Source organism: Trematomus bernacchii, unplaced genomic scaffold (assembly GCF_902827165.1).
Source record: "Trematomus bernacchii unplaced genomic scaffold, fTreBer1.1, whole genome shotgun sequence".
Taxonomy (NCBI): Eukaryota; Metazoa; Chordata; class Actinopteri; order Perciformes; family Nototheniidae; genus Trematomus; species Trematomus bernacchii.
Window position 1 is genome coordinate 3,006,082 of NW_022988098.1, and position 25,001 is coordinate 3,031,082.

A 25,001-nucleotide genomic window follows, 5' to 3' on the forward strand; every position below is an offset into this window, starting at 1 on the left:
TGTAGTGAAGGGGGACTTCAGGAGGTTGCAGGGATGAGCTTAAGTGACCTTTTCCAGAGAAAAAACAACATCTCAAGTGACTATTGTATGCATGGTGCAAATGGAAATCTGGTTGTGTGATTTTAGTCCATTTATGGGTTATTCAATGGTTTACTATATACAAAAACATGCACATTTGTAAAAGGTCATTTCAGTTTGTGGTTATGACACATTAACTTCCTCGAGGTGTATGTGCAGATCGAGTCATCTTTTCCAACAGAGTAAAACCCACGTATTATCTTGACTTCAGTATAGGATTGTTGCTTTGTCATTCATTGTTTACCCCCACCCCCATTAACTCTCTATTAAAGTCACAGTGGAGTGCTTTACACATTGTTGTAGTAATTCATGGAGGCTATTGGCATGTCCCTTCATGTGCCTGTACTGCTGATCACTCAAACCCCTCCACAATGAGGGTGGGCCAGACTTTATTGTTTGAGTTCAAAGGTGTCTGCGTAGAAAAAGGGATTAGGGGATTTTCCCTCTTTACCTTTAGACTCATCATTAGGCTTTTTTTTACTTAGTGTTGGAATGTGCACAGTATTGAGTCACAGTGCAATAAATTAAAACCTTCAAGATTTAAAATCAAAACAGAATTTGGACACAAATGCAAAGGTGTTTTGATGTTGATTTCCAGAACAGAGCTGCTGCGTATAAAAAAAGAATAGACTACCAGAGAAAAAAGTCCACTTTCATCATTGGCCAACAGTCATGTCCCAACAAAGGATGCAGTGATGGGGCACTTGGGGTTTGAAAGGTCCACACCCCTACCTTATTACCAAGTCAGAGAAGTGCACTTCATGATAGGACAAGGACCACCCCCCCCCCCACACACACACACACATACTCTCCAAATCTTGCCAGTGGTTTATCCCATTTTAAACCCCTCCTGCCCCTCCCCTGACACAACTCCTCAATGAAAATCCATTCCCAAGTTGCCATCAAGAGGAGTGCACCATATCGCACCAAGACCAGAAGGTGATGAAGCAATGATACTCTGAGTTGATAAAGGTATTGTTTTTTTATTCCTATTATTAGCAGAGAAACTACTTATGTAGCCGCATCTCCAGTATTTTCTTTCGACCGTAGTCGTGCGTAAAATCGGTGTAAAATGGAGACACGCGTCCTGGCGACGGTAACAACCCTCCTGTCGTGGAGTTACTGTGCGTTGGCCACGCAGGTCGCCTTCTCCAACTTCTCCGTGGACAACGAGGTGCACTCCAGTTTCATCCAGCGGCGGCTGCGGAGCCAGGAGCGCAGGGAGATGCAGCGGGAGATCCTCTCCATCCTGGGGCTGCCGCACCGGCCGCGGCCGCACGTCCACACCAAACACACCGCTGCCCCGATGTTCATGCTGGACCTGTACAACACCATCTCCACAGATGCACAGCCGCCCGGATACTCTTACTACAAGCCCGCTTTACCCACCCAGGGCTCCTCCATGATGACCCCGCAGGACAGCCGCTTCCTGGATGACGCAGACACGGTGATGAGTTTTGTCAATCTGGGTAAGTTAAATATTTATACCTTTATAACACATTATTAGCCTACTATTTTAACTTACTATTTGTTTTAGTATATGGAGTATATGGATCGTGTAAGAGGGACTTCACTTTGATAATTAATGAAAATAAACAATTATGAATTATTTGTAAAATATCCAAATCAAGATAAGATGAGATGCAGTATACTTGTTTATCCCAAATGGAAATGTAACTTGAGCAAAAATGAGGCACACAGCTCCAAAAAACGTAGCCAACAAGACAGTACAGGAGTACACTGAGACACAAGGCTACTTACAATATTGATGAAATAAGGAAAGAATACATATGGCATCCAACCAAAGGAAAGGGATTTCGTTTTCTCTGTTTTTCTCGTTGTTTAAACTTAAGATTTAAGGATTAAAATGCTTTCCATTACCAAGTCTTACAAAGCCACTACTATGCAGTGCATTAGTTAAGAGTGTGTGTGTTAGCCATGTCTCTGACATTGTGGCTTTTAGGTCACTTTCCTCACTTGAAATCAGGCATTATGCATTCCGAGCTGTAAATGTTATGACAACATGCCTGTATCCGATTTCCCCAGAATCCCTTCAAAGCTCTGGGGGAGAGGCTTTAGCATGGCTTTGTTTCGCATGACTAGGAATTGAACGGGCATTTCTAAACCCCTAGGGAAAGAGACACAAGTTGTCTATAAGATCAAGATACAAACTGCATCCAAACACATGTTGCTGGGGTAACCTCTGATAGTGCAGGGGCATGTGTGTGTGCAGTGCATTTATGCATCTGTTTGTGTGTTTGTTGTGGGCGGCACAAATCACATGGGTCACAGGTGAGAGCAGGGGCTCACTCAGACATTATTGAATTTATAAACGGCAAATCCTGCCTTTGTTTCCCTTGGAGATCCTAGGCAGCTCTGATATCACTATAGTGAAGCAGCAGACGGCACGGTGCCTGTGGCTCTTATCCGGATGTGGTTTCATCCAAAATCAACCCGTATCTTCTTTATGTCCTTCAGGAGGAGGGTTAGAGGTCAACCTGACGAGATGAAGTTAGTTCATCTGAGATCGTTTCAAGAAACCTGTAACCTTCCCTTTTGTCTGGGTGTTATTGAGATTGAACTAAAGACCCATTTAGAGTTTTTCTTCTTCTCGATCAGCCCATCAATGTGTTGTTAATACAAAACATTTGGAGTCTGCAATAATTCGACATTACATTTTATGTACTCGGTCATGAGGGTCTTAAGCTAATGAGATCTGGAAACATTGTTTCTGAAAACTCAAAGCAGATTTATGCGGTTCCACATCTGAGGAGTTTGATCATGTAAAGTTAGGAGGAAAGAAAGGACACAATGTATTCTTTTTTCTCTCGGTCCACCCCGGCCTCCTGTGCTGATGATTGGCAGAGTATTTAGCTGGGGCTTGAACAATGTGCTGCAGTGACTTACTTGGTGGTCCCTGGATGATCGCTTCAAGAGCGAAGTGGATTATGGTATTTCCCTTCCAAAGACCACAGCTTCCAGTGTGAGGGGAGCTGCCGTAGAGCCCCGTCTCCCACTGACCCAGGTATATCCTGCAGGTGGACAGAGCATAGCATACCATTTTAGATGATTATTTTAAAAATGAATCAGTTTCATTAATAAGGGCATAACATGTAATTTCAAAACAAAACCCCTTAAATAATTAGACCTATGTTACAGCGTTTTTTTAGGCAAGGCAAGTTTATTTATATAGCACCTTTCAACACAAGGCAATTCAAAGTGCTTTACAAAAAATGAAAGACATTAAGAAAATGGCAATTAAAATCAGTCATTAAAAAGAAAGTTAGTTGTGTTCTTACTTTTATTCCAACGGTTTACGTTGAATTTCAAACCTAGAGATTTCGAACATTTAACTAAAGGTAACAACTGTTACTTACCCCCGTTCCATATGTGTTGTGGTGGCCACTAAAAGCTGTCATAAATAGACATTTTATCGAGTTTTGAGCCACAGTTTTTAATTAAACTTCTAAGAATTTGGTTGTTTTTAACTACTTAAGTTATCAGAAAAATATGTTAATCAACGTCAGCGCCCCCATCTGCCCAGCATCTTTGGAGACACACACATTTTTACATGTAACTACTATTCACATTTCTTTAATCCAGTTTTGATCACTGGCTCTGTTTGTTTTGGAGAGGATAAGAGCTTTTGCCGACAATTTGGCCCGTGGTAAAACCCCCTGAACGTCTGAATATTTAGAGAAACAAGCTGAGAAAACGTTAATAGCATCTCGGCACGTAGCCCCTTCTGGACGTCCTTTGTCCCCTGAAAATTGTCTGTGGAAAACACTTTAACACAAATTAGCTTTATTTAGTCTTATTACCGGGTCCTTTTGTTTTGGAGAGAAGGATACCCCTGCGAATAAATTAGCTACTGGCCCAAAATTCTAGACGATGAACATGTGAGAAGCCTACTGCAAAGGTGTTTAAGTCAACAACTCTTATGATCCCACGCTAGTTCGCAACGTCACCAAACTCTGCCTTTTAACATTGTTTTTATAGAGGGACTCCTTTCGGCACTCAAGTCATATTATCCCTTTTAAGTGAGATTATTTATGTTAAATAAAAAGGATTAGGAAAAGTTAGTGTGAACCATTTCACTCCTATTTTTTCCCTTGTTGGATAGGATTTAAAAGCTTGTGTAGTCGACACAGACACAGTGTATCACATCATAGCACACAAGCATATACAAGTACACGGCTGCACATGTTTACTTCAGTTGGATTGCCAAACCACAGGTCGTTCTTCAGCATCACCAGCAGGAAGCTTTCTCCTCATTGTCATGCAACATTACACAGGCAGCTGCTTATGCTTTGCACATTTGTAGTTCCTCTTTGTTTATAAGGGAATACAGTGAATTTAATGCAGGGGCTGACACAATCTTATCAGCTGTAGCTGCTCTGTCTTGTTTACCGCTGTTGAAGTTTTCGCTGCCATGGAGACATGTAGACATGTGTTCACTATGTTTTTTTTTTCTGCTTTTGGCCACAACAGAGCATGGGAAAAGGCTTAATGACAAGAAACATCAATGGCTTTCATTAAAATAGAAATAGTGCAAAACGCTCTCCTAACATGACCGCGTAGGTGGAGAACAGAAGGCGCATTGTGTTTTTGAGAACGGGAAGAAATGTGTTTGTCCTGCTTAAGCTGATCTGTAGGAAGCATAAGGAGATCACACCAAGAATTTCTTTTGGCCCACCAGAAAATCGCATTAACTTTCTCATTATTTAAAAATGTGTGCAAAATAAACACATTTTTACGCAGAAACGTATGAATAGGTGCAACAGCCCTTCTTTTGGGGCTAATAATCTGCACGAAAACTCAAGCAATACTGTCAAACTAATCAACTCATGCAGAGACTCAAAGATTTGAAAGAGAGAAAAAGTTCATTTCAGTTAAAGATTAGTAAGTCATTTTAATCAGTAGTAAATAAGGGCCTGAGCTTGACTGAAAATAATCTGAATCAGTCTCTGTTATTCACAAATGCCATCGTTTTTCTTATTTTTTCAGCTTCAAACCACCCATGCTTACTTGTAAAAAACAAACAAAACTCTACTATAAAATAGCAAGAGGTTAATGATAGCTTCGTGGCTGTGTGGCCCTGCAGTGTCAGGAGTAATGTGAAGTGTTGAAATGCCTCCCAGAGGGAAGTTTGCATATCTGAGGTCTGATCTCTGCAGCTAATGGTCCCTAACGTAAACACACCAAGTCCTTACAAGCAATTATTGCGTTCATAAAAACAGCCCTCGCTCCCTTCCAGCATTTAATTGCGGTCAAACGAATGACTAGCAGGGTTCAGAATGCACTGCTCTTAACGACCAAGTGTGTGTTTTTGTGTCATTAGAAATGTTTTTAGAAGACTTTGAGTCAGTGTGTATTTGCAGGAAAATGTTCTTGGTTCTAGTGTTGAGGTGCTGTGTGTCTTTGCACTGAAACAATAGTGGGCCATCATCAGTGGGAAGGCAGCCTGATGTCAGGATGATGTCATGCTGTACGCCAGTGGGCAGGATGTGTTTAAGGTGACTAATCGCCGCTCCGCACACCTTCACCAGAGACCTCCACGGCTCTTTCCAAGGACATACACACATGCTGTAAAAACATGACACTCGAACGCATCAGGAAGCTTTCGGGGTCTTTCTGACCACCGTTACTTTGGAAAGTCTGAGAGTTGGAGAGCTTCAGCTGGTTCAGGGTGGGCTGGGAACCCCACGGTGCCATCAGCTGCTGCTGCTTTACTTTAACAATCTTAATGAAACACTGGAGGTGGCAGTACTCGGATATTTAACTAAATTAAAAGTAGCGTACTACAGTCTAGAAACACTTAATTACAAGTAAAGAAAATCATGCAATTTACTCAAAAGTACAACATTTGTATCTTTCAAATATACTTAAAGTTGCAAAAGTATAACAACTTAAGTTTCATGATGTCCCATTTCTGAATAATATATAATTTAATGTTGGACTACTATTATTGCTGCATTTCTTTATCTCTTTAACCTTGCATCTAGTAAGGGATTAGCTTGTTTTAAATTATTTATATATATTTTATGTATTACTTAACAAACTAAAAAAATAATAACATAATCAGTTGATATGATGTTGTTTTGTTAATCTGAATTTGCAGAATTACTAAAGCTCCCAGATGAATGTAGAGTAAAACAATATTATAAATGAATTATTGCAGAATAGATATACCAGTGAAATGTTCTATATTTAAGGACATTCCTTGTGTAAATGTTCCGAGTTTCTCTCCACCTCTGATCCCAGTGATCCATGGCACACTGATCAGGGATGTGTGGGTGGTACAGCCTCTGCTAGTTAAGTCTCTCTATACTTTATGTGAGTGTGTTTGTAGAAGCACACTGGCAGCTGTGGTTTTCCGGGCAGTGCCTTAACGGGCCTTTTCTTGTGGTCAGCACATGTGTGCAATTTAAACCGGGAGCCAAACTGAGCCATGCGTGTGTTTTTACTCCCCCCACATTGGCACGTATGGCACATTTAAGTGATGTTTAGATCAATCACTTTACTCATGGAAGCAGGATTTTTCCTATTTTTTGACACAGCACTTCCGAGATGTGGGCAGAGTGACACACATCAGAGCAACGTTTGATTTGGCGACAGTTTTGACAGATATGCAACCACCGACTGGTTTTACCATCTGATTGTACTCAAAGTGGTTTGCAATTTCCTTAGATGTACAAAGCTTCCCACTGAGGGTCAGAAGCGATTTTTCATTGTAGGGCTGCACAATTAATCAAACTTGTATCTGATTTATTTGGTAATGACAAAATATGTAAAAATGTCATTCTGAATTGCAAAGAGATCCAATCCTACAGAGGTTCTCCTACAGACAAAATAAAAACTATCCTCTTTAAAATCACACCATGATCATTTGAATATATATATATTTAATGCTAATGTGAATAATCTTTCAGAAATAAATAAAATTTGAATTGGAATATCAGTCAAAAATAGTGAGTTATTTGTTCTAATGGTTTTTCACCTCTTTCTCCTCCTTACAGTCGATCAGGAGAAGGATCTTCTGTTCCAGCAGCACAGAAGAGAATTCAGATTTGATCTTTCCCGTATTCCTGAAGGAGAGGCCGTCACAGCAGCAGAGTTCAGGATATATAAAAATGTTGTCCAGGAACGCTACGAGAACGAGACCTTCAGAGTCAGTGTGTACCAGGTCCTGGAGAAACCTCCAAACAGGTATGGGTGTCTTTCTACAGCTACTGCACATATTTCAGATAAGATAAACCTTTTATTGATCCCCGAGGCGAGACTGTGATTTTCTTTACGGCCCTTGATTGGATTAACCCTTTGTTTGATGTATCAGTTGGATCTCCTCAGTGGAGTTTAGCATTCAGGGATCGGTTTGCTCAAATTACAAATACAAAGGTATTTTGGGACTACATCAATTTTGTCGAGAAATGTCAATGAAACCACACGGAAAGTGCTCCCCCTCATGGAGATCAGAAATGTAATTAGGATTCATCATGGATGAATGCCGCTAGCATAGCTAAAAATTAGACTTTTCACAAACCTGTCTCTGTTTCTTCACTGGAATTTAGTTCCTAACACATGCTGCTGGTGGATATTTTCTTTTTGAGGACAATATATTTACCCCCGTTTTAAAGCTCCCATGTCATGCTTTTCCGGTTATTACCCGTCCCCTTGTGTGTTATGAAGGTTTTTATGCATGTAAACGGTGTGCAGAGTCAAAACCCTCAAAGTACACCCTGTAGCGAGTAAAACTCTAACACAGAAAATACCTCCCCAAAACGCCTCGTTGGAGATACGTCACTGCCCATTTGATTCTTCCGGGTACCGCCTGATGTCATGCGGTACCCGGAACGAAATGGACCAATCCCGAAGAGCTATGGCCACACCAGCAGCGGCGTGTTCCTCCTCCAGAGGTTCGAAGAACCGGCATTTCACAGACGAAAGCTTCCAAAACATTGTCCAGTTTGAGGCCGGATATGCACAGCTTGTTTGGACCGTTTGGAGCAGGGGAAGATCTGGGTATACAACCTGTAAGTTTGCATTGTTATTTGTGTATTTATCAAACAAGACTGTTTAAATGTGTAAACTGTGTTGGACTGCTAAGCCATTGACACAGTGCTAACTGTGCTAACTAAGTTGCTAGAGTTTCCATATATCAACTCTAATATCAGCAGATGGCCTTGCATACATGTATCTCATAGCAGGAGAATGTCTGCATTCACACACAAAATACCTATTGACAGTATACTCCGGGTGATTTGCCGGTCAGTCGCGAAACGTAATTACATTATAGCTGGCGTAGCGATCTAACACACGGAGCTAGAGCTAGTTTTGGTCGGAAAAACATTTTTGTGATGCTACGTTGCTAGCGTTTAAATATATCAACTACAATGTCAGCAGATGGCCTTACATGTTTGTCATGGCAGGAGAATGTCTGCAGTCACACACACGGAATACTCATACAGTATACTGTACTGTGATTTACCGTACATTGTGACCGTACATATACTGCATGTAGCTAACGAGGCTAGCTGTATGCTAGCGCAAAACAATGTATTCATGCAAGTTACATTGTATGGTAGCAGAATACCCGTATACGATTGCAATTATAAACACGTTATTGCTAGCCTAATATGAACCACTAGCTTTTGTTCATAGTAGTTTTATTACATTGCATTATAGTTGCCTTTCCTCCAAGCTAACGTTCATATCGTGTTAGCTACCAAGGTAAACAAAGCTAGGTTAGCATATTCGCAGGCAAGCTGTTCATTACACAACTACTACTAACGAATCTAAAACAACTAAGTTTCTCTAATATTTTGTGATTTGCATTTGATTTCGTCCAGCCAGATCCTGGCGGACAATCCATGACGGGGAAGGGACTTCGACTACTACTGAGGCCTCGTGCTAAAAGGCACCGCACCGACTGTGCGCAGGCAAGATGCGAGGAGGAGGAATGAATGATATACCGTGTGTATATATGTATATTTATGTTCATTTTGTACATTTCTAAAAATAAAGTTTAATGGAAATACTTAGTAGGCCTATCCTTTCTTCCCTGAATTCATATATAGCAAACCATGATTTGATTTCTCATCAAACAGTAGTAGTTTATAACGGGTAAAAATAACTTACTCTTTGTTATGAGAGTGGCTCGTAGGCCACAACGGAAAGACAAGGAGACATACACAAGTTTACAAAACCACGGCACATTTATTGTGGTAAATGCAGAGATAGGTGGTTGAGAGGATCGCAGAGTTAGTCTTCCTGCAGCCGCTTTGGAGAGAGACTGGGGCCGTCGTGTCCGGAGGTGTCCGTGATCGTGCTGATTAGCCTCTTCAGCTCCACCCCATCGTAAGACAAAGGCCCTGGGGCCGTCACACTCTTCTATAACAACAGTTAAAAATATATATGTATATAAAATATACCGCTGTACCGACGCCATGATAAGACTGATGTTACGCTGAGAGCAGCCGGGAAAAGCACTGACATGGGCGCAGCCTCTCTGGTGGTTGACTAATCAGAACGAGTGGCCGAGCTGACCAATCGGAGCACACTAGGCTCACAGGGAGGGGGGGGGCAAGAGCTCCAACGAGTCGTTTAGTGGAGAAAGTGAATACTGCTGAATACACATGCTTGACAGAGATGCTGTATGCGAAACCAATGTGAGTTTGGAAAATTGCACAGTATAAATCTATTTTAGTATACCTCAACAATGTAATTATGATCAGTGGAAATGGCCATGACATGGGCCCTTTAAACAAACAGTACACTCACCAAGTAGACAGCTGTGTCCCGTGTAAAACCAAAAGTTAATGTTGACTTATTTTACCAACGCTATGTCACACAACTTAAAGTGGACCTATCATGCTATATTTGAATAATATAGTGTAGGACCATACCTATATAAGGCATATTTATACTTTTTTTTCCTTCAAAATACCAAACAGATCATGCATTTTAGCCATGCCTCATTTTGCTCAATTTGAAAAATGTTAGCTCTGTTTCTGCAAGGGCTGATTCTGTGAGAACAGCACCATCTACAGGCCTGGCATATGTACTACAGCGTCTCCAGCGCTTTCGAACGGCAATGGCCGTGGCTGTCTCCTCCTGATTGGTGGAGTTGGCCCAATAGCCGTAGCGCCACCGTCCTGACGTCAGGACAGTGTTCAAATCTGGATCAGTTTTTATCAGATCCGTTGCAGCCCCTTTTTTAGAGATTTGGGTATGGAGGAAAATAGAGAGGGTTGTGTTTTCTGACACTTGGTGAGTTCCCTGGAACACCGGGGACACATATTCATGTATAAAAGACGTACAAAAGTGCATTTTGCATGATAGGTCCCCTTTAAGTGTGTGACTAAAGTTAAATAGAAAACCAATTAGTTTTGTTGCTGAAAGCTATACTTCTACAACTAGTTTTGTTTTAACTCACAGCCTTAATCCAAAAATAGCGCCTTTTTAATACGGAAGAAAATACATTTCCATTGAAACATAATTCACAAAGCAGTCTTTTGTATGAGGACATACTTTTTAGGAGAAATGGCTTGATTAAATAAGTATTTAGTTTGATCACATGGATGAACTGACCCTTTTTGGACCTATTTTTTTATTATAAAACTACTTTTTAATAGAAGTTGGTTTGACTGCTACACTAGATTATCCTCTTGTGTTAGTGACAAAGAAAGAGTAGTTTAGCTGATCATCATGCTACTGTGTGCTCACTGTGGACGCTGGTCGTCAGGCTGCTGCTAGACGTGCAAACAGATCTGTCTTTGGCCGTGTCTGTCTACATTTCCTCACAGCTTATTTCTGCTGATGTTAGTGTCAGCGCCGAGGCTGTTTACACAGACATTAGTGTCAATTACAGAAACACGGCAGCTCTCTCCAGAGAAGGTTTACTCTCACACAGTCAGAGCAGGACAGTCCCCAGGAGACCTGCATTTACAACACGCAGCTCCCACCACAAATAACACTCTCAACCCTCCAGACGTCAATTTACTCTCTTTCTCTTACACAGGTGGTCAGTCCTCCATCTCCATTAACAGAGTGTAGAATAATTAGACCCCACACATCCCCTGCTTGCTTACAAATCAAAGTTCTTCCACCCACGTTATAAACTCTCAGCAGAGGGAATCATGGGCAGGCGGTAGATTTAAAAGTCCTTCTATGGTGACAGCGGGGCCGATGATGGTGTTAAGGGCAACACCATTGTCATTCACAGACACACAGACGAGCAGGCGGCAGACGTGGGCCTGAGGGTCTGAGACGCTCGGTCTGTAAACAGAGCTATTGTCTCTGGAGTCTGCTCTAAAGACGGCAGGTATTACTATTGTATGATTTTTTTATCTGGGGTGAATTAGAAGATGCTCTCTTCAGTCATCATTGTTCATGAGGGTGGATTCATGGTTCAGGGCGATACTTCAGTCAAGATACCTTTCTTTAACTTCTTATTTCGATACAAATATCTCATTTCTATATTGCACGTTCTTGCTTTACCTTTTATGTTTTTATATATATTTTCATTTTAAAACAGAGCAGCTCTCCCAAAGCCCAAATTTCCCCTGGGATAAATTAAATATTATTTTCTGATATCGTTTTGGAGCCAATTTTGAAATAATCCTATTGTTCAAATTGATTGTTTGCAATGCTTCTGGCTATCAATAGTGATTGCCTTTTTATAAGGTTAATTATTAATTATCAATTTATAATCAACTATAGTTTTTATTATCCTGATTTTTTCATTAATTTATCTTTAATGTATTGATTTCCTCAATATGCATAAAAGACATAAGGAAAAAACCACTGACTGTTATTTAAACGTAAGTATGTTATTTTAAACGGCACTGATGCTTCGTTTATAGTTAACAGGTGACACAGTGGGTTGAGGAGGTCAACAGAAACATATGTTTAATATTATTTTTCTTTGCAGTTGCTAACTAAAATATACATCCCATATTCATCCTCTATGTAACCTTTTATTCTCTTATTATTTTCCTTCAGTCAGCAAATGAAACACTTTCTCAGTTGGACGGAGGTTTGGTGTCTGACTTGGCTTATCAACAACATTCCTCTCTTTGGCCATAAAAACCTCTTGGCTCCCTTAAGTGTTTTATTTTTTCTGCTGCATTGCCGTAAAATTGGGGTTATGTATATTAAAACACAATTCCAACAGTTTTCCCAGCGTATGGTTACACTCCAAGCCAATAATTATCTCTTTAACCTCAGAGGCATTGTTTAATTTAAACTAAACTAAGTGTCTTTTTTTACAAACAAACATTAAAAAAAAATCCGAATAATTTGCTGTATTTAATATAATTTAATAATTCTGCTTGCATTTTTTGCATTCATAGAAAACCATTTTCCCAAGCATGCCATGCCACGTTCATTCAATGATTGAAAATTCATTTGCACACATTTACAAGACAAGAGATCATTAACAAATCATAGTTTGATATATTGATTAATACATTTTTTTATTTCGAACAAGTAAAATAAATAATTACAAAACAAACAAAAAAGTTGCAGTGCATAGTCATGTAAGAGAAATCAAAACAAACAACAACAACAACAGCATTAGCAACATAAACAGTCCCACATCTAGTGTTCGAAAAGGAGTGGTATATCATCACCATATCAATTTTGTTAAACTGATAGTGGATACATATTTGCAAATTTGAAAGTCTTGGATACAATACAATACAATACAGCTTTATTTATATAGCACTTTAAACCTCCAGACCAAAGTGCTGTACAGGCAAATAAACAAAACAAAACATACAAAAAGTAACACAGCTCAGCTCACACACCATAAAACAAGTACAAGTAAAAACAATAGACAATTTAAAAGCAATAAAAGCAACGCTCTAAAAGATGTTAATACGCTAAGGAGAAGAGGTGGGTTTTAAGAAGCGATTTAAAAGCAGGCAGTGTGGCGGCCTGTCTGATGTGCAGGGGCAGATCGTTCCACAGTGTGGGAGCCGCTACAGAGAAGCAACGGCCCCCTCTGAGCTTTGACTTGGTTCTGGGCACATTCAGTTGATGATAGATCCGAGGAACATTTTGAATATTTGCATCTGGATACTGCTTGTAGCCTCAACATGTATTTATTCTAATTACTTCCTGTCCTCTCACAGTGAGGTGGAGCTCTTGCTGCTGGACCAGCGCGAGGTGTGGGCTGCAGAGGATGGCTGGCTGCTGTTCGACCTGACCGCCACCAGCAACCTGTGGCTGGTGAACCCGGAGCAGAACCTCGGGCTGCACCTGGTGCTGGAGGACAGCCACGGTCAGTCACTAACACACATTCACACACTGAGAGAGACCCATGACAGCAAGAAACTGTCCTTGTCTGGAGAAATGATTTAATGCTGTTCTATTCCAATGGAAAAAAGGAGCATCACATATTGAGTAAATGTTTTTAGATGGTTCTTACAGAGTTTAAGTTATGATTGTGCATTCAAATGAACACATGATTGTTTAGCAGAGGCTTAAATGTGTGTTGCAGTCCTTGGTTGGTTGAGACTCACTAGTTTTGTCCCCCTGTCTCCCTCTGTAGGCCAGAGGAGGAACCCCCATCTGGCGGGGCTGGTGACGGGGAACGGGTCTCAGGAGAAGCAGCCCTTCATGGTCGCCTTCTTCAAAGCCAATGAGGTGCGATTCCGCAGCGTCCGATCCGCGCACAGACACAAGGGGCGCCAAGGGAACCGCTCCAAACCCCAGAGGACGGTCCAAGACGCACTGAAAGCCGTGGAGGCTGCAACAGGTGCCCAGAAACATACTATCACATAGACTCTAGTCATGGTTTACTGGCAGTGTCCTTTAATACTTTTTTAAATAGATCTATTGGGCGTTATTATTTATAGGGAATTATAATACATCCATAATGAAACTACACTCATGAACACACACACTGACGCACTATATTGGCAGTCATAAAACATTATAGATGCTACTCATAAGGAATTATAAGTGGAAGCTCTTGACTATTTAAAAGCTCTGAGTGAACTGAAGGGCTTATAATACATTATGACTACCTATACTCACCTATACAAACCTTCAGATGTAATAAAGACTCATTGCGATGTTCCATAGTCCATCCAGTATCACAAGTTATCAATGTTTGTGGAGTATAAAGTGATGAATTTATAATAATGCATGCAACACTTCATTGTTGGTATTCAGTCAAATGTAATGCCTGCATTTAAAATAATCTATATTGCATCATTTGGGGTTATTATGAAAGACGCCTGAAAGAATTAGAAGTAAAAAATACACAGTATAACTAAATTATTCAGAGAAAATATTAAATACAATTTGTCAAGCTGAGTGAAAATATAGAAGTATTTTCTTAGTTAGAATATATAATGTTTGTTTTATACCTTAAGGTTCTGTGTCCAGCAGAACATGTTTACTTGTAGTACTCTTTAGATGTTAACATAATAATAACTTGCGATGCAGCGTGTAAAAGCATTTAAAATAATGATCTCCTGATGCATTATAGATGTGAGAGTGTTACTGATGTTTGTTTACTTTCTCATACTTACATCTTTTCCATTTCAGATACCCTCAGCCTCTCCAAAGAGGGATGTAAAAAGCACGAGCTGTATGTCAGTTTCAGAGATTTGGGATGGCAGGTATGATTCAGATCTTCCATTTGATCTCATTTCAATTTCATGTCCAAAAGTGACAATTGGCTTACATTTGCTGGATGCTTTAATCCAACCAGGACTGGATCATCGCACCAGAGGGCTACGCAGCGTTTTACTGCGAGGGAGAATGTGCCTTCCCTCTCAACTCCTACATGAACGCCACCAATCATGCCATCGTGCAAACTCTGGTAAGTCCCAAACAGCCCCCATCATGATGACAGGCACTTTCACTACCACCTCCACTTCCTGTGAGCATTGATTTATGCCTCTTCTGTCAACAGGTGCACTTTATCAACCCGGACACGGTGCCTAAGCCCTGCTGCGCCCCCACCCAGCTCCACGGCATCTCAGTGCTCTACTTTGACGACAGCTCCAACGTCATCCTCAAGAAGTACCGCAACATGGTGGTCAGATCCTGCGGCTGCCACTGACCGCTGCAACCCCCTCCTGTGAGTTCGTGAAAAATCTGGAGGGACGCTGAAGAAAGGCAGAAGCGAAAGAGCCAGAGACGAGATGATTGACATGCTGGTCATCAGGGAGCTCCTGCCACAGGATGAGCTTTAATCTGGAGAACTGTTTTTATGAGCAGCAGCTGAGCCTCACATGCAGTATGAACCACTACCACAAACCTTTCCAAACTTTTGGTAACAAAGAAAGGATGAACAAAGGGGTTTGTTTTCCTTTCCTTTTGAGATTGACTAGAAAAAGTGCACTAAAAGGACACTGAGCAATGTGGAGCTACTTCAGAGACTCAAATAAAACATTCAGTGCTAGCAACAGAAAGTAAAAACACATCTATCTGCATTTAAATGAAGGGTCTTCTTGCATTTAGAATATAAAACACTGCCTGGGTGGACACGTGCATTAGGTAACTGATTTAACAGCTTGTGAAACTTTAAAATCTCCATCTTCCTGTTGAACCTCTGCACCTTTCCTTCAAGAACAGCTGGATGAATTTATCTCTGATGAGAGAAAAAAAAGCTTTGATTGTTCAGCAGGACATTTGGACCGCGTCAGGTGTAAGACATCTGGACGCTGGCGTGTGTGCCGCTGATGTGGAGGAGCTCAGAGAAGAGTGGCAGCTGAGACTGTTAATAACAGGGTTGGACTGAAAGGCTGCTGGTGGATCTAGTTTCCTGGTGCAGCACGATGCATGTGAGAGACGTGCAATCTGCGAGAGTCGGTGATTCATCTTCATGTTGACACCAGGGTGTGCACCACCTCTGCAGCTGCCTCCTGTTGTGGGCAGAGGGGAAACTGTAATTTTATTTTTTCAGATTTAAGTAGTTAAATAAATGGGAACTATAAAACAAGAGGCAGGTGTGTGTTCAACCTAATTTGCCCTCAATAATGTTGTTAACAGTTGCATTGAAGCACCTTGGATACTTCAAGGAATTCATGGTTTGTAGAGATTTATGACAAAAATATGCAGAAACTTTACACATATTTATTTAACAGTGCGAAATCGTTTCACAAGGTAAAGACCGGATCTGTCTAACCCTCACCCTGCATTTCCATTTGCAGAATGTCATTCACTTTGATTGTGCATTAGGTTCATTGTAGAGAATAACAATGCAGCCAGGGGAGGGGGGTTATATTCAGGGGGAAAAAATACGAGAAAAAACACAAATGTATGGGACAAAAACTTTTAATAATCTCTGAAGTCAGAATTGACTTCTGTAAGGAAAAATAACTTGACAACAGACTATGCATTTTATATTTCCGAAGCTGATTGCAAATGTATAGAATTGCAGGAAATGTGTGACTTTAATCTCAATAAATATTATTAGGGTTTTCTTTTTGAATTTGTGATTCCTCCTTAAAGTGGACCTATCATGCTATATTTGAATACTATAGTGTAGGACCATACCTATATAAGGCATATTTATACTTTTTTTTTTTCAAAATACCAAACAGATCATGCATTTTAGCCATGCCTCATTTTGCTCAATTTGAAAAATGTTAGCTCTGTTTTTGCAAGGGCTGATTCTGTGAGAACAGCACCATCCACAGGCCTGGCATATGTACTACAGTGTCTCCAGCGCTTTCAAACGGCAATGGCCGTGGCTGTCTCCTCCTGATTGGTGGAGTTGGCCCAATAGCCGTAGCGCCACTGTCCTGACGTCAGGACAGTGTTCAAATCTGGATCAGTTTTGATCAGATCCGTTACAGCCCCTTTTTTTAGAGATTTGGGTATGGAGGAAAAGAGAGAGGGTTGTGTTTTCTGACACTTGGTGAGTTCCCTGGAACACTGGGGACACATATTCATGTATAAAAGACGTACAAAAGTGCATTTTGCATGATAGGTCCCCTTTAATTTAACATTTAAATGTCAGAGATTCAATAAAGTCATAATTTGAAAAATGTGATATATAATATTATTATCTGAAAATATGACACCCCCCCCCCCTTTCCTGGCTCTGTACTGTTACTTTAAACCTACATTGTCCCGACACGTCAGCGTACCGTTCTCCACTCACCGATTGTGCTTCTGAAGTACTTTGAATGGCACAAGCATCTCCTCTAAAGAACAGGCCATTCAAAATGAAGCTTCAGTACAAAAGCAAAGCAGATATAATAGAGTGCAACAACAACCAGGCAAAAAATGCATTCACACTGACATTCACTGAGAAGCTGAGCGCTTCCAACGCAGCACATTACAACACAGCCCACACCGTTAAAAAGACCTTAAATATATATCTTAATAGAAAAGAGGTAGAAGCGTAAAACTTAATCCTACAGATGCAATCTCAAACCATTTTATACTATCAGAAACTATTCTGTCATTCTAGCAGTATGTCTCAAATCAAACCTCATTATTAATGATAGAGGAGTCTTACATAAGAATAGATGTAACTTTAAATGATATGATCAGCATGAAGGACCTGAGGGAGTATTTTCCTGTGCTTTAAAAAGCAACGTGGGCTGATTTTGTCAGAACGGCTTTCAATAATAAAACCCAAAAATATAATTTGAGCCTACAAGATGAAGCTCAATTCACTCTCATGGGAGCATCTTCCGGTGGCAACTTAGATGTACAATTGAGTTTGACTCAACTTAAATATCCAGTGTTTAATCCCTGACTACCGTAACAGCAAATTCAGAAATCCTGAGAGTTCATCTTTTCCTTCCTTTTACCCCTAGATACAATTAAAAAATACGACAGTCAAGCACAGATATGATTCAGGAGGTAGAAAGAAGGTAAATATAGGCGGATTAAAGCAGAGTTTAGAGAGACTGACATGCTTCCTGTCTTTAAAACAGGAACCCCTCCTCACTTCATGCAGTTCGTCCCCAGGCCCCTCAGCTCAGGGGCCGAACAGTGTCTCCTGCGGACTGTCTCGCCCTTCTTCTTAGGTCCCTCTGCTAACCCCAGTCCTTGTTGTGATGCCTTCAGGGACTCACACCCTCCCTCTGACTTCCTGGGTGAGGTCTTTGGCTCCAGGGTGGCTGATGGGGGAGGCTGGGGGGTTGAGATGGGGGTGAGAGCCAGGCAGATGTCCCCTACACTGAGCTGACGGCAGTGCAGGCCACAGAGACGAGCCGTCCTCAGGGGGTTGCAGGAGGACCAGCCCCTCCCTTGCACAAAGAACGGGTACTCCACGTAGACATCCACCAGCTCCTGGAGGAGGACACACAGGAGGGAGGATGAGACACACGTGTTCACTAGAGGGCGCTACTGGACCAGTGAGTTTTTAAACATGCTAATCATTTAGTAGATTCAATCATAAGATATTTGCCTCTGATACCCCTGATATATAACTGATCATATTTCAACATACACATCACTAAATTGGCTCAAGGCGCAGTTCATCCTAAAAACATGCTTTTACCTGTAGTTCAATCTCGGTTGTTTTGGCCATACCTTGGCAATACTGGCAGTGGAGATGTCTGCCCTCTCTCAAATATTATGGAAGTAAATGGCATCCGCCCTGTGGTGCTCAAAGCTCCATTGAAAAAATATCAACCCGCAATGTCTCTTTACAGAAATCATGACTGGTTAATCAAGATAATCTACAGACCTCGTTGTAAGCAGTTCTTTGTAGGAACTTTTTTCTTTCTGCTGAACTACAACCCCCTTTAGGTTGTTTTGCAGCTTTATAAACTGCAAAACAATCTAAATAAAAGTCAATACCTTCAGTATTTTGGTAATAACTAAATGTGTTATACATCTTCACTGTGTGTCAGTCAGTCCCTTGCATTTTTGCAAACTATAACATGGTCACAAAAATAATTTAAAGTGGACCTATCATGCTATATTTGAATAATATAGTGTAGGACCATACCTATATAAGGCATATTTATACTTTTTTCTTTTCAAAATACCAAACAGATCATGCATTTTAGCCATGCCTCATTTTGCTCAATTTGCACTTTTTTTTAGCTCTGCTCTGCAAGGGCTGATTCTGTGAGAACAGCACCACCTACAGGCCTGGCATATGTACTACATCGTCTCCAGCGCTTTCGAACGGCAATGGCCGTGTCTGTCTCCTCCTGATTGGTGGAGTTGGCCCAATAGCCGTAGCGCCACCGCCCTGACGTCAGGACAGTGTTCAAATCTGGATCAGTTTTGATCAGATCCGTTGCAGCCCCTTTTTTAGAGATTTGGGTATGGAGGAAAATAGAGAGGGTTGTGTTTTCTGACACTTGGTGAGTTCCCTGGAACACCGGGGACACATATTCATGTATAAAAGACGTACAAAAGTGCATTTTGCATGATAGGTCCCCTTTAAGTTAAAAATGAAAATGCTGCTGGGTATTATTTTTAGCAAACATTACACAAACATAAGTACTTGGTGCAGATGGGGACTATTTTCAGCTGCAAATTAACACACATGGTGTGAACTAGTGTATTTTGGCACATGGACTGTGTCTGAGGGAGTGCACATGTTCATTGTCACCTAGTTCTGGGTTATTTATGCATTTTAATAATTATTGGGAAATGGAGTTCTATGGCAAAGAGGAATATGGTACATCAAGCTTTGGCTTCAGAGTACATTCTTTGTTGGTTTTGGTCTTTTTGTTGTATTTGCTTACTATAAAACAATGTAAATTACTATAATGTGTGCTATATATTGTAACCACTTTCATTCAGTAGTGCTTAAATATCAAGACGGCATCCCCCATCAGCCAGAATGCAACATTTTGTGCATGTATTACATAAGAAAACGAATTACAGCTACGTGTGAAGTATCCGTTGTGAATGGTGAATACTACAGAGTGGTTTCCCCTCACCTGGGACTGCTGGTCGTGAAGCAGGATGAGTAAGCGGGAGATGGAGATGGAGGAGGAGGAGGAGGCTGAGGGGGAGATGCTCTGCACAGTGCAGCAGCTCAGGCGTAAGTCCGGGCAGGCCAGCGCTCCCAGCAGGAAGTCCTCCGTCTGCAGGTGCTCCACCCTCCTCAGCCGCCCGTCTCTCAGCTCGATGAGAGAGCCGGCCACAAAGTGAGGGAGCAGCCAGGGGAAATGATTAGGAGAGGCCTGCTCAGAGGAGGGGAGGGAAGTAGATCTTGACTGCTCCTCCTTCACGGCGATGTATGAGTTATCAGGTGATACTCGTACAAACGATTGTCCAGAGTAGGGATGCTTGACAACCTTTGATAATTTGTGCGAAACATCCTGTTGGTGCGTCCGGTCCTCAAGTGTTGCTTTTTCACCCCTGGGAAAAAGCTCCACTTTCCTGTCTTTTCTCCTCACATACGGCCCCTTACTCCTCCCGTTGCTGTGCCTCTCTGCGATCAAACCCTTCTCCCTTAATGTCTTTAACTGCTCCCAGCCGTACCCTCCACACACCCTCTGAAAACCCTCATTGGACAGGGACGCTGGGCTGAATCTGGGGGGTGGGGGTGGATGGCCCAGGTGGAGAGCAGGTGTGCCAGACAGGTGGTGCTGAAAGTGGGGAGAAAAGGCCCACCCAGGGTGCAGGGGGTTCACATCTCTCCACTCTGCCAAGCTGTGATGATCCCTGAATGCAGAGAGGTTGTGAGGTTTGGACCTGGTGGGGGGGGTGGGGGTGCGTCCAGGGCTGGTACAGAGCAGGAACCCTCCTTGGGACGGGCTGGAAGGGGCCCGTGTGCTTCGTCTTAAAGTCTCTGTGGCCCTTGTAAGGGTAGGGGGCTTTGAATGTTGCCGCATCACACTGCTGCTGCTGCTGGGGAGGCGGGCTCGGCCTCTGGTCCCTCTTTTTGAGCGGGAGTCTGTCCCTGTCCGGGACCAGAGCTGGGTTGGATGTGAAGCTCATTGGCCCGCGCTGCCTGTCACTCACGCCGGCACTGCATGCCCTCCTGCTGAAGCTGAGGAGGTGTTGTGGTCACGTGACACAGACTCCAGTCTTTTGGCAAGCGCTGTGGATAGTCAGGTCCAAGGTCGTCACGATTCTGGAAAGTATAAGAAAAACAAATGTCAGATGCACTTGATATCCTCGCAAACAGAGGACTCTGGATTGTATTCAGTCTCTTTCTTTCTCTTTCAAAATGGTTTAACTAATGACTTAATGCACCACCTATTCATTGCCTGCCAGTATCATCCTCACAAAACAATTGTAATGGCAATCCAATGTCCTATATTCCGGTTGCCATTGTTTACACAGGTGAGTGGTGAGTGGTGAGAGTGATCTTACACAGAGACAAACAGATGATTTTCCGGTCGTTGAATGAGGTTTAGTTTGAAGTTTGTTGCAGAGGTTGTACAATACAAGGTTTCCAATTGCTATTGGGTTGTAGCTGAAGCTCTGTAGTCCGTAGTTAGCATCTATGTGTGCTCTCACTCTACCTGTGCCCCCCCTTTATGGTCATTTATGCCCCTTTTTATACAATCTGGGCAGCTAATACCCACCACTAAGTGTTCAAGAATATTATTGCAGTATAACTAAATAAACTGACAAGCCAACAATAAACATACATTGCTCTTTCAACCAGATTTACCTCACTTTCCAGCTACCAATTGCTTCAAAGAAGTCTTAGTTTGATGGACAGTTACCACCTCAAGTTACTATGGTTACAAAGTGCTGCACAGTATGGCGGTACAAGGTTAGAACAATGCAAAGCAAGAGGTTCATGTAAAGTTAACAGATTTTATCACAAGGATAACATTTAATCAAGACATTGCCCTGAGTGTGTGTATTAAGTGACGGATGGGTGCTGGTTATTAAAGCATGCTTTTCTTCTCATGAGGCTGAAGTGGTCTCCAACACCTCGAGCCGCTGAAACCCCATCATCCTCCTTACATGCATGCACAACTGTGAGTCAGTTCACTGAAGGAGAGCTAAATATAAGCATCTTGTGGCCACACACACAACAGCTTCTCACAAAGACACATTATCTGACCGAAGTCAAAAGCAGACTGGGACTTTTACAGCCTTTCGATGCAAAGCTCATCTCAATGGCCGGCATTATGCCATCATCATATAGCCATGCAGCGCCGCTCAATGGACCTCTTTCACTCTGATATGAGCTGCTGCTCTATAATGTGTGTGGGTTCAGACACTGCATTCCTGTGCGAGCATTATAGCATGACACATACAAAGATAGTTAAATGCCTACAGTGAAGATGTAAATTCATTCAAAAAAGCTTGGAGGTGCGGGCTGCTTACTCACAGAGATCGGATCATGGCCCAAACAGGCCCGACACTGTGCTGAATAAACTTATAAGGTGATGAGGTCACTGCAGGTCACTAATCTATGGAAATGTATTGTATACACACAGCAGTGTTTAGTGTGTTTGCTGCCATCGTGATAATGTTAATCTGAGATGATTTGTATATAGTGGCAGCTTGATGTTTCTATCTAAGGAGATGTAGCACACTACAACTAAATACAACATCTTTTGTTCAAATCTGCAAAGAGTTCCCTAAAAACTAGCATTCAGAATAAAATCCGGCATGAATCACAAATCGCACTTGCTGAACTTGAAGACAAGAACATGTTACATAAATCAAGAAAAAACATTTTTTTAAAGACTTACTTACACGTTCTTCCATCTGTGCATCTGTTCCTCTGTGCGACCCATCCTCAGAAATTCATGTCCACAGATTCTCCTCCCGCACACACACACACACACACACACACACACACCTGTCTGGCTGGTGTCCTCCTCCCAGGCTGCAGGTGATAACAGAGCGATCAGAAGCATCCAGACAAGCTCTACAGACTGTCAGACAGACACACTCTCCTCCCTTTCTCTTCGCCTTCTCTCTCTTCCTCTCTCTTTACCCTCCTACTCGCTTTTCACATTTACACTCCCACTCTGCTCAGTCAGTCAGTCCTGTTAACCTTTCTCAGACAGATTTGATGTCTCTCCCTCCCTTACTTTCCACCTCTCTCTCTCTGAATCTCTTACTTGTCCACCCTGTGTTTGCTGCTGAGTAGCACTCTCAGCCTCTCTTCCATTTGTAATCACACTCTCCATATTCCACACGCTCTCCCTCTCTCCTTCGCTCTCTGTTGTTTGGTGTATAATTAGAAATGAGACTGCTGTGCAACTCCTCAGCTGATGGTAGGCGTATGACTGCCTGATGGTTTTTGGCGCTTTGCCTGGCGTAGTGAGGGCGGGAGAGCGTTGCTTTTAGACTACAGCGTGGACACACATTTGCTAAACAGAAATCTTGCATTGCTTAAGCATCCTGTTTTTTTTCTTCTCACACTTATGATGTTCTATCCTGAACCAGCGTGACGCCAAGTTGTGAGAATGCTTTGAAATGGCAAGTAATTGCTTCTGAGCAAAGTGTCCAAAGGTCAACATCAAGCACTAAAGTCAACCTTGTGTAGAAAAAGACGGCCTTTCATGGATGTGCAGACAGGAACAACATGACCCCCCTCACCCTCGCCCTGCGGCCTGCCTGCTTTCTCTCTGTACATTTCTTTCTCACTTTCTCCTTGCTTGCTTTCTCGCCTCTCCCTTTCATCTTCTTGACATCATTTTTAAAACACAAGACAGAGGACTTTTTGCTCTTCTCCATGGCTGCCTCAGCAGCACGCAGCCCAGTTCTCAGCTATTGATTCTGCACGGCCTCAGCAGGTGAACCCCCAGTCATGAGGAAGCCCACGCATAATCTACTTTGAGGTGGAGAGGATTTCTCACTTTGAGTCACATCATGCTTCCTCTGCCCACTCTCTCTTTCTCTCTGTTTCTCGCTCTTCTCTCTGTCTCACACACACACTGGAGAAAAATGACAGACTGTTAATCGCAGTCTTTGCCACTACTAGCATATTTAGGCTAAACCACCATAACCGCTGACATTTACAAACTGTTTGTTTATATTGATAGAAATCGCCAGTCACTCCCACCACTTCCCAACTGCTACATTGCAGCCGCTGTTTGAAGTTTCGCTCTTCAGCATGGCACACAGTGTGAGTTTCAGTAACATTTCAGTGCTTATGCACACAAACATATGAAGGTTTGCTATTAATGTGGGGCCTTTAGTGGAGAGAAAGTATTCAGATCCTTTACTTGAGTAATAAAGGAATACCACACTGGGAAAATACTCCGTACCAAGTTAAAGTTGTGCATTCAAAATAATGGTAAAAGTAAATGTATTATAAGCAAAATGTAGGAAAACTGTTTAATTTGCAGGGACATATTTTCTCTTAGTGGATGTGGAGAGAAGTGGACTGATCATTGTTGAGTGTGTGTCACAATCACAACGGAGAAAAGCGTTGAGATGAACATCATTGGACGAATTCCAAATGGTGAGTTTCCAACTTTCTAAGAGAGCACCACTACAAGGATTCAAAAGATTCAAAACGTGTGACAGAGGGACAGCCCTACGCATGTACAGGATGAGTGATTGAGAAAGATCACAAACAAGATCGGTCATGATACACGTAGTATTCCTGGATCACATCAGTTACCCAGTGAGGATGTTTGTACCCAAGCCAATACAGTGCAGTTGATGCTGGAAGTTTGGTCACAGCTCTTGCTTTGGGGATTTGTGAAAATGTGGGAATGATTTATTATCTTCACGGCCAACTGTATATTTTCTACTTTTTAATGCTGCTTTATTCTATTTTGAGATGTTTAAATTCGAGTATTGTTTATTTGTACTCTTTAATTTCTACTTATGTGCAATGCCTTGTTTCTTGTGTTTTTTTTTTTATGCTGCTGCAACGCAACGATTTCCCAAATTGGAATCAATAAAGTACCTCTTATCTTATCCTATCTTATGAGTTGTGCAGCTGTAGAAACTGTGAGAATGAGCCCAAGTGCAGTCAGTGTGGGGGAATCATGAATCACGGAGATCTGATTGTCCAAAGAGAGAAAAGGAGAGTCAAATAATAA

General features: G+C 41.9%; 2 protein-coding genes across 5 annotated transcripts; one reads left to right on the forward strand and one right to left on the reverse strand.

Moving 5' to 3' along the window:
• Positions 1 to 995: 995 nt before the first annotated feature.
• On the forward strand, positions 996 to 15,239 carry LOC117475331 (bone morphogenetic protein 7-like). 2 transcript variants are annotated; one of them, XM_034121481.1, is made up of 7 exons: positions 1,151 to 1,547; positions 7,098 to 7,287; positions 13,215 to 13,363; positions 13,634 to 13,840; positions 14,638 to 14,711; positions 14,804 to 14,914; positions 15,008 to 15,239. In XM_034121481.1, exons 1-7 carry the CDS (start codon positions 1,151 to 1,153, stop codon positions 15,155 to 15,157), a joined length of 1,278 nt encoding a protein of 425 aa, XP_033977372.1. In that variant the 3' UTR covers positions 15,158 to 15,239. The 2 variants fall into 2 exon arrangements, with proteins under 2 accessions (XP_033977373.1, XP_033977372.1); XM_034121482.1 differs by having other exon boundaries at positions 996 to 1,547; positions 13,634 to 13,728; positions 14,638 to 14,914; positions 15,008 to 15,139.
• A 3-nt stretch (positions 15,240 to 15,242) lies between these two features.
• Positions 15,243 to 23,161, reverse strand: LOC117475329 (ataxin-1-like). 3 transcript variants are annotated; one of them, XM_034121479.1, is made up of 4 exons: positions 22,693 to 23,161; positions 19,962 to 21,103; positions 18,005 to 18,348; positions 15,243 to 15,962 (listed from the first exon to the last, which is right to left on the reverse strand). In XM_034121479.1, exons 2-4 carry the CDS (start codon positions 20,859 to 20,861, stop codon positions 15,818 to 15,820), a joined length of 1,389 nt encoding a protein of 462 aa, XP_033977370.1. In that variant the 5' UTR covers positions 20,862 to 21,103; positions 22,693 to 23,161; the 3' UTR covers positions 15,243 to 15,817. The 3 variants fall into 3 exon arrangements, with proteins under 3 accessions (XP_033977370.1, XP_033977369.1, XP_033977371.1); XM_034121478.1 differs by having other exon boundaries at positions 22,689 to 23,161; XM_034121480.1 differs by lacking the exon at positions 15,243 to 15,962 and having other exon boundaries at positions 17,075 to 18,348; positions 22,689 to 23,161.
• Between the last annotated feature and the right edge of the window lie 1,840 nt (positions 23,162 to 25,001).

Excerpts from the sequence above, each read along its gene's own strand:
- LOC117475331 (XM_034121481.1), top strand. The coding sequence starts at position 1,151 with ATGGAGACACGCGTCCTGGCGACGGTAACAACCCTCCTGTCGTGGAGT. Across the intron at positions 1,548-7,097 it reads GATGAGTTTTGTCAATCTGG|TCGATCAGGAGAAGGATCTT; the intron begins GTAAGTTAAATA and ends TCCTCCTTACAG. Across the intron at positions 7,288-13,214 it reads CTGGAGAAACCTCCAAACAG|TGAGGTGGAGCTCTTGCTGC; the intron begins GTATGGGTGTCT and ends GTCCTCTCACAG.
- LOC117475329 (XM_034121479.1), bottom strand. The coding sequence starts at position 20,861 with ATGCGGCAACATTCAAAGCCCCCTACCCTTACAAGGGCCACAGAGACT. Across the intron at positions 18,349-19,961 it reads TTCACGACCAGCAGTCCCAG|GAGCTGGTGGATGTCTACGT; the intron begins GTGAGGGGAAAC and ends GTCCTCCTCCAG. Across the intron at positions 15,963-18,004 it reads CTGGGGACGAACTGCATGAA|GAGGCAGCTGCAGAGGTGGT; the intron begins GTGAGGAGGGGT and ends TGCCCACAACAG.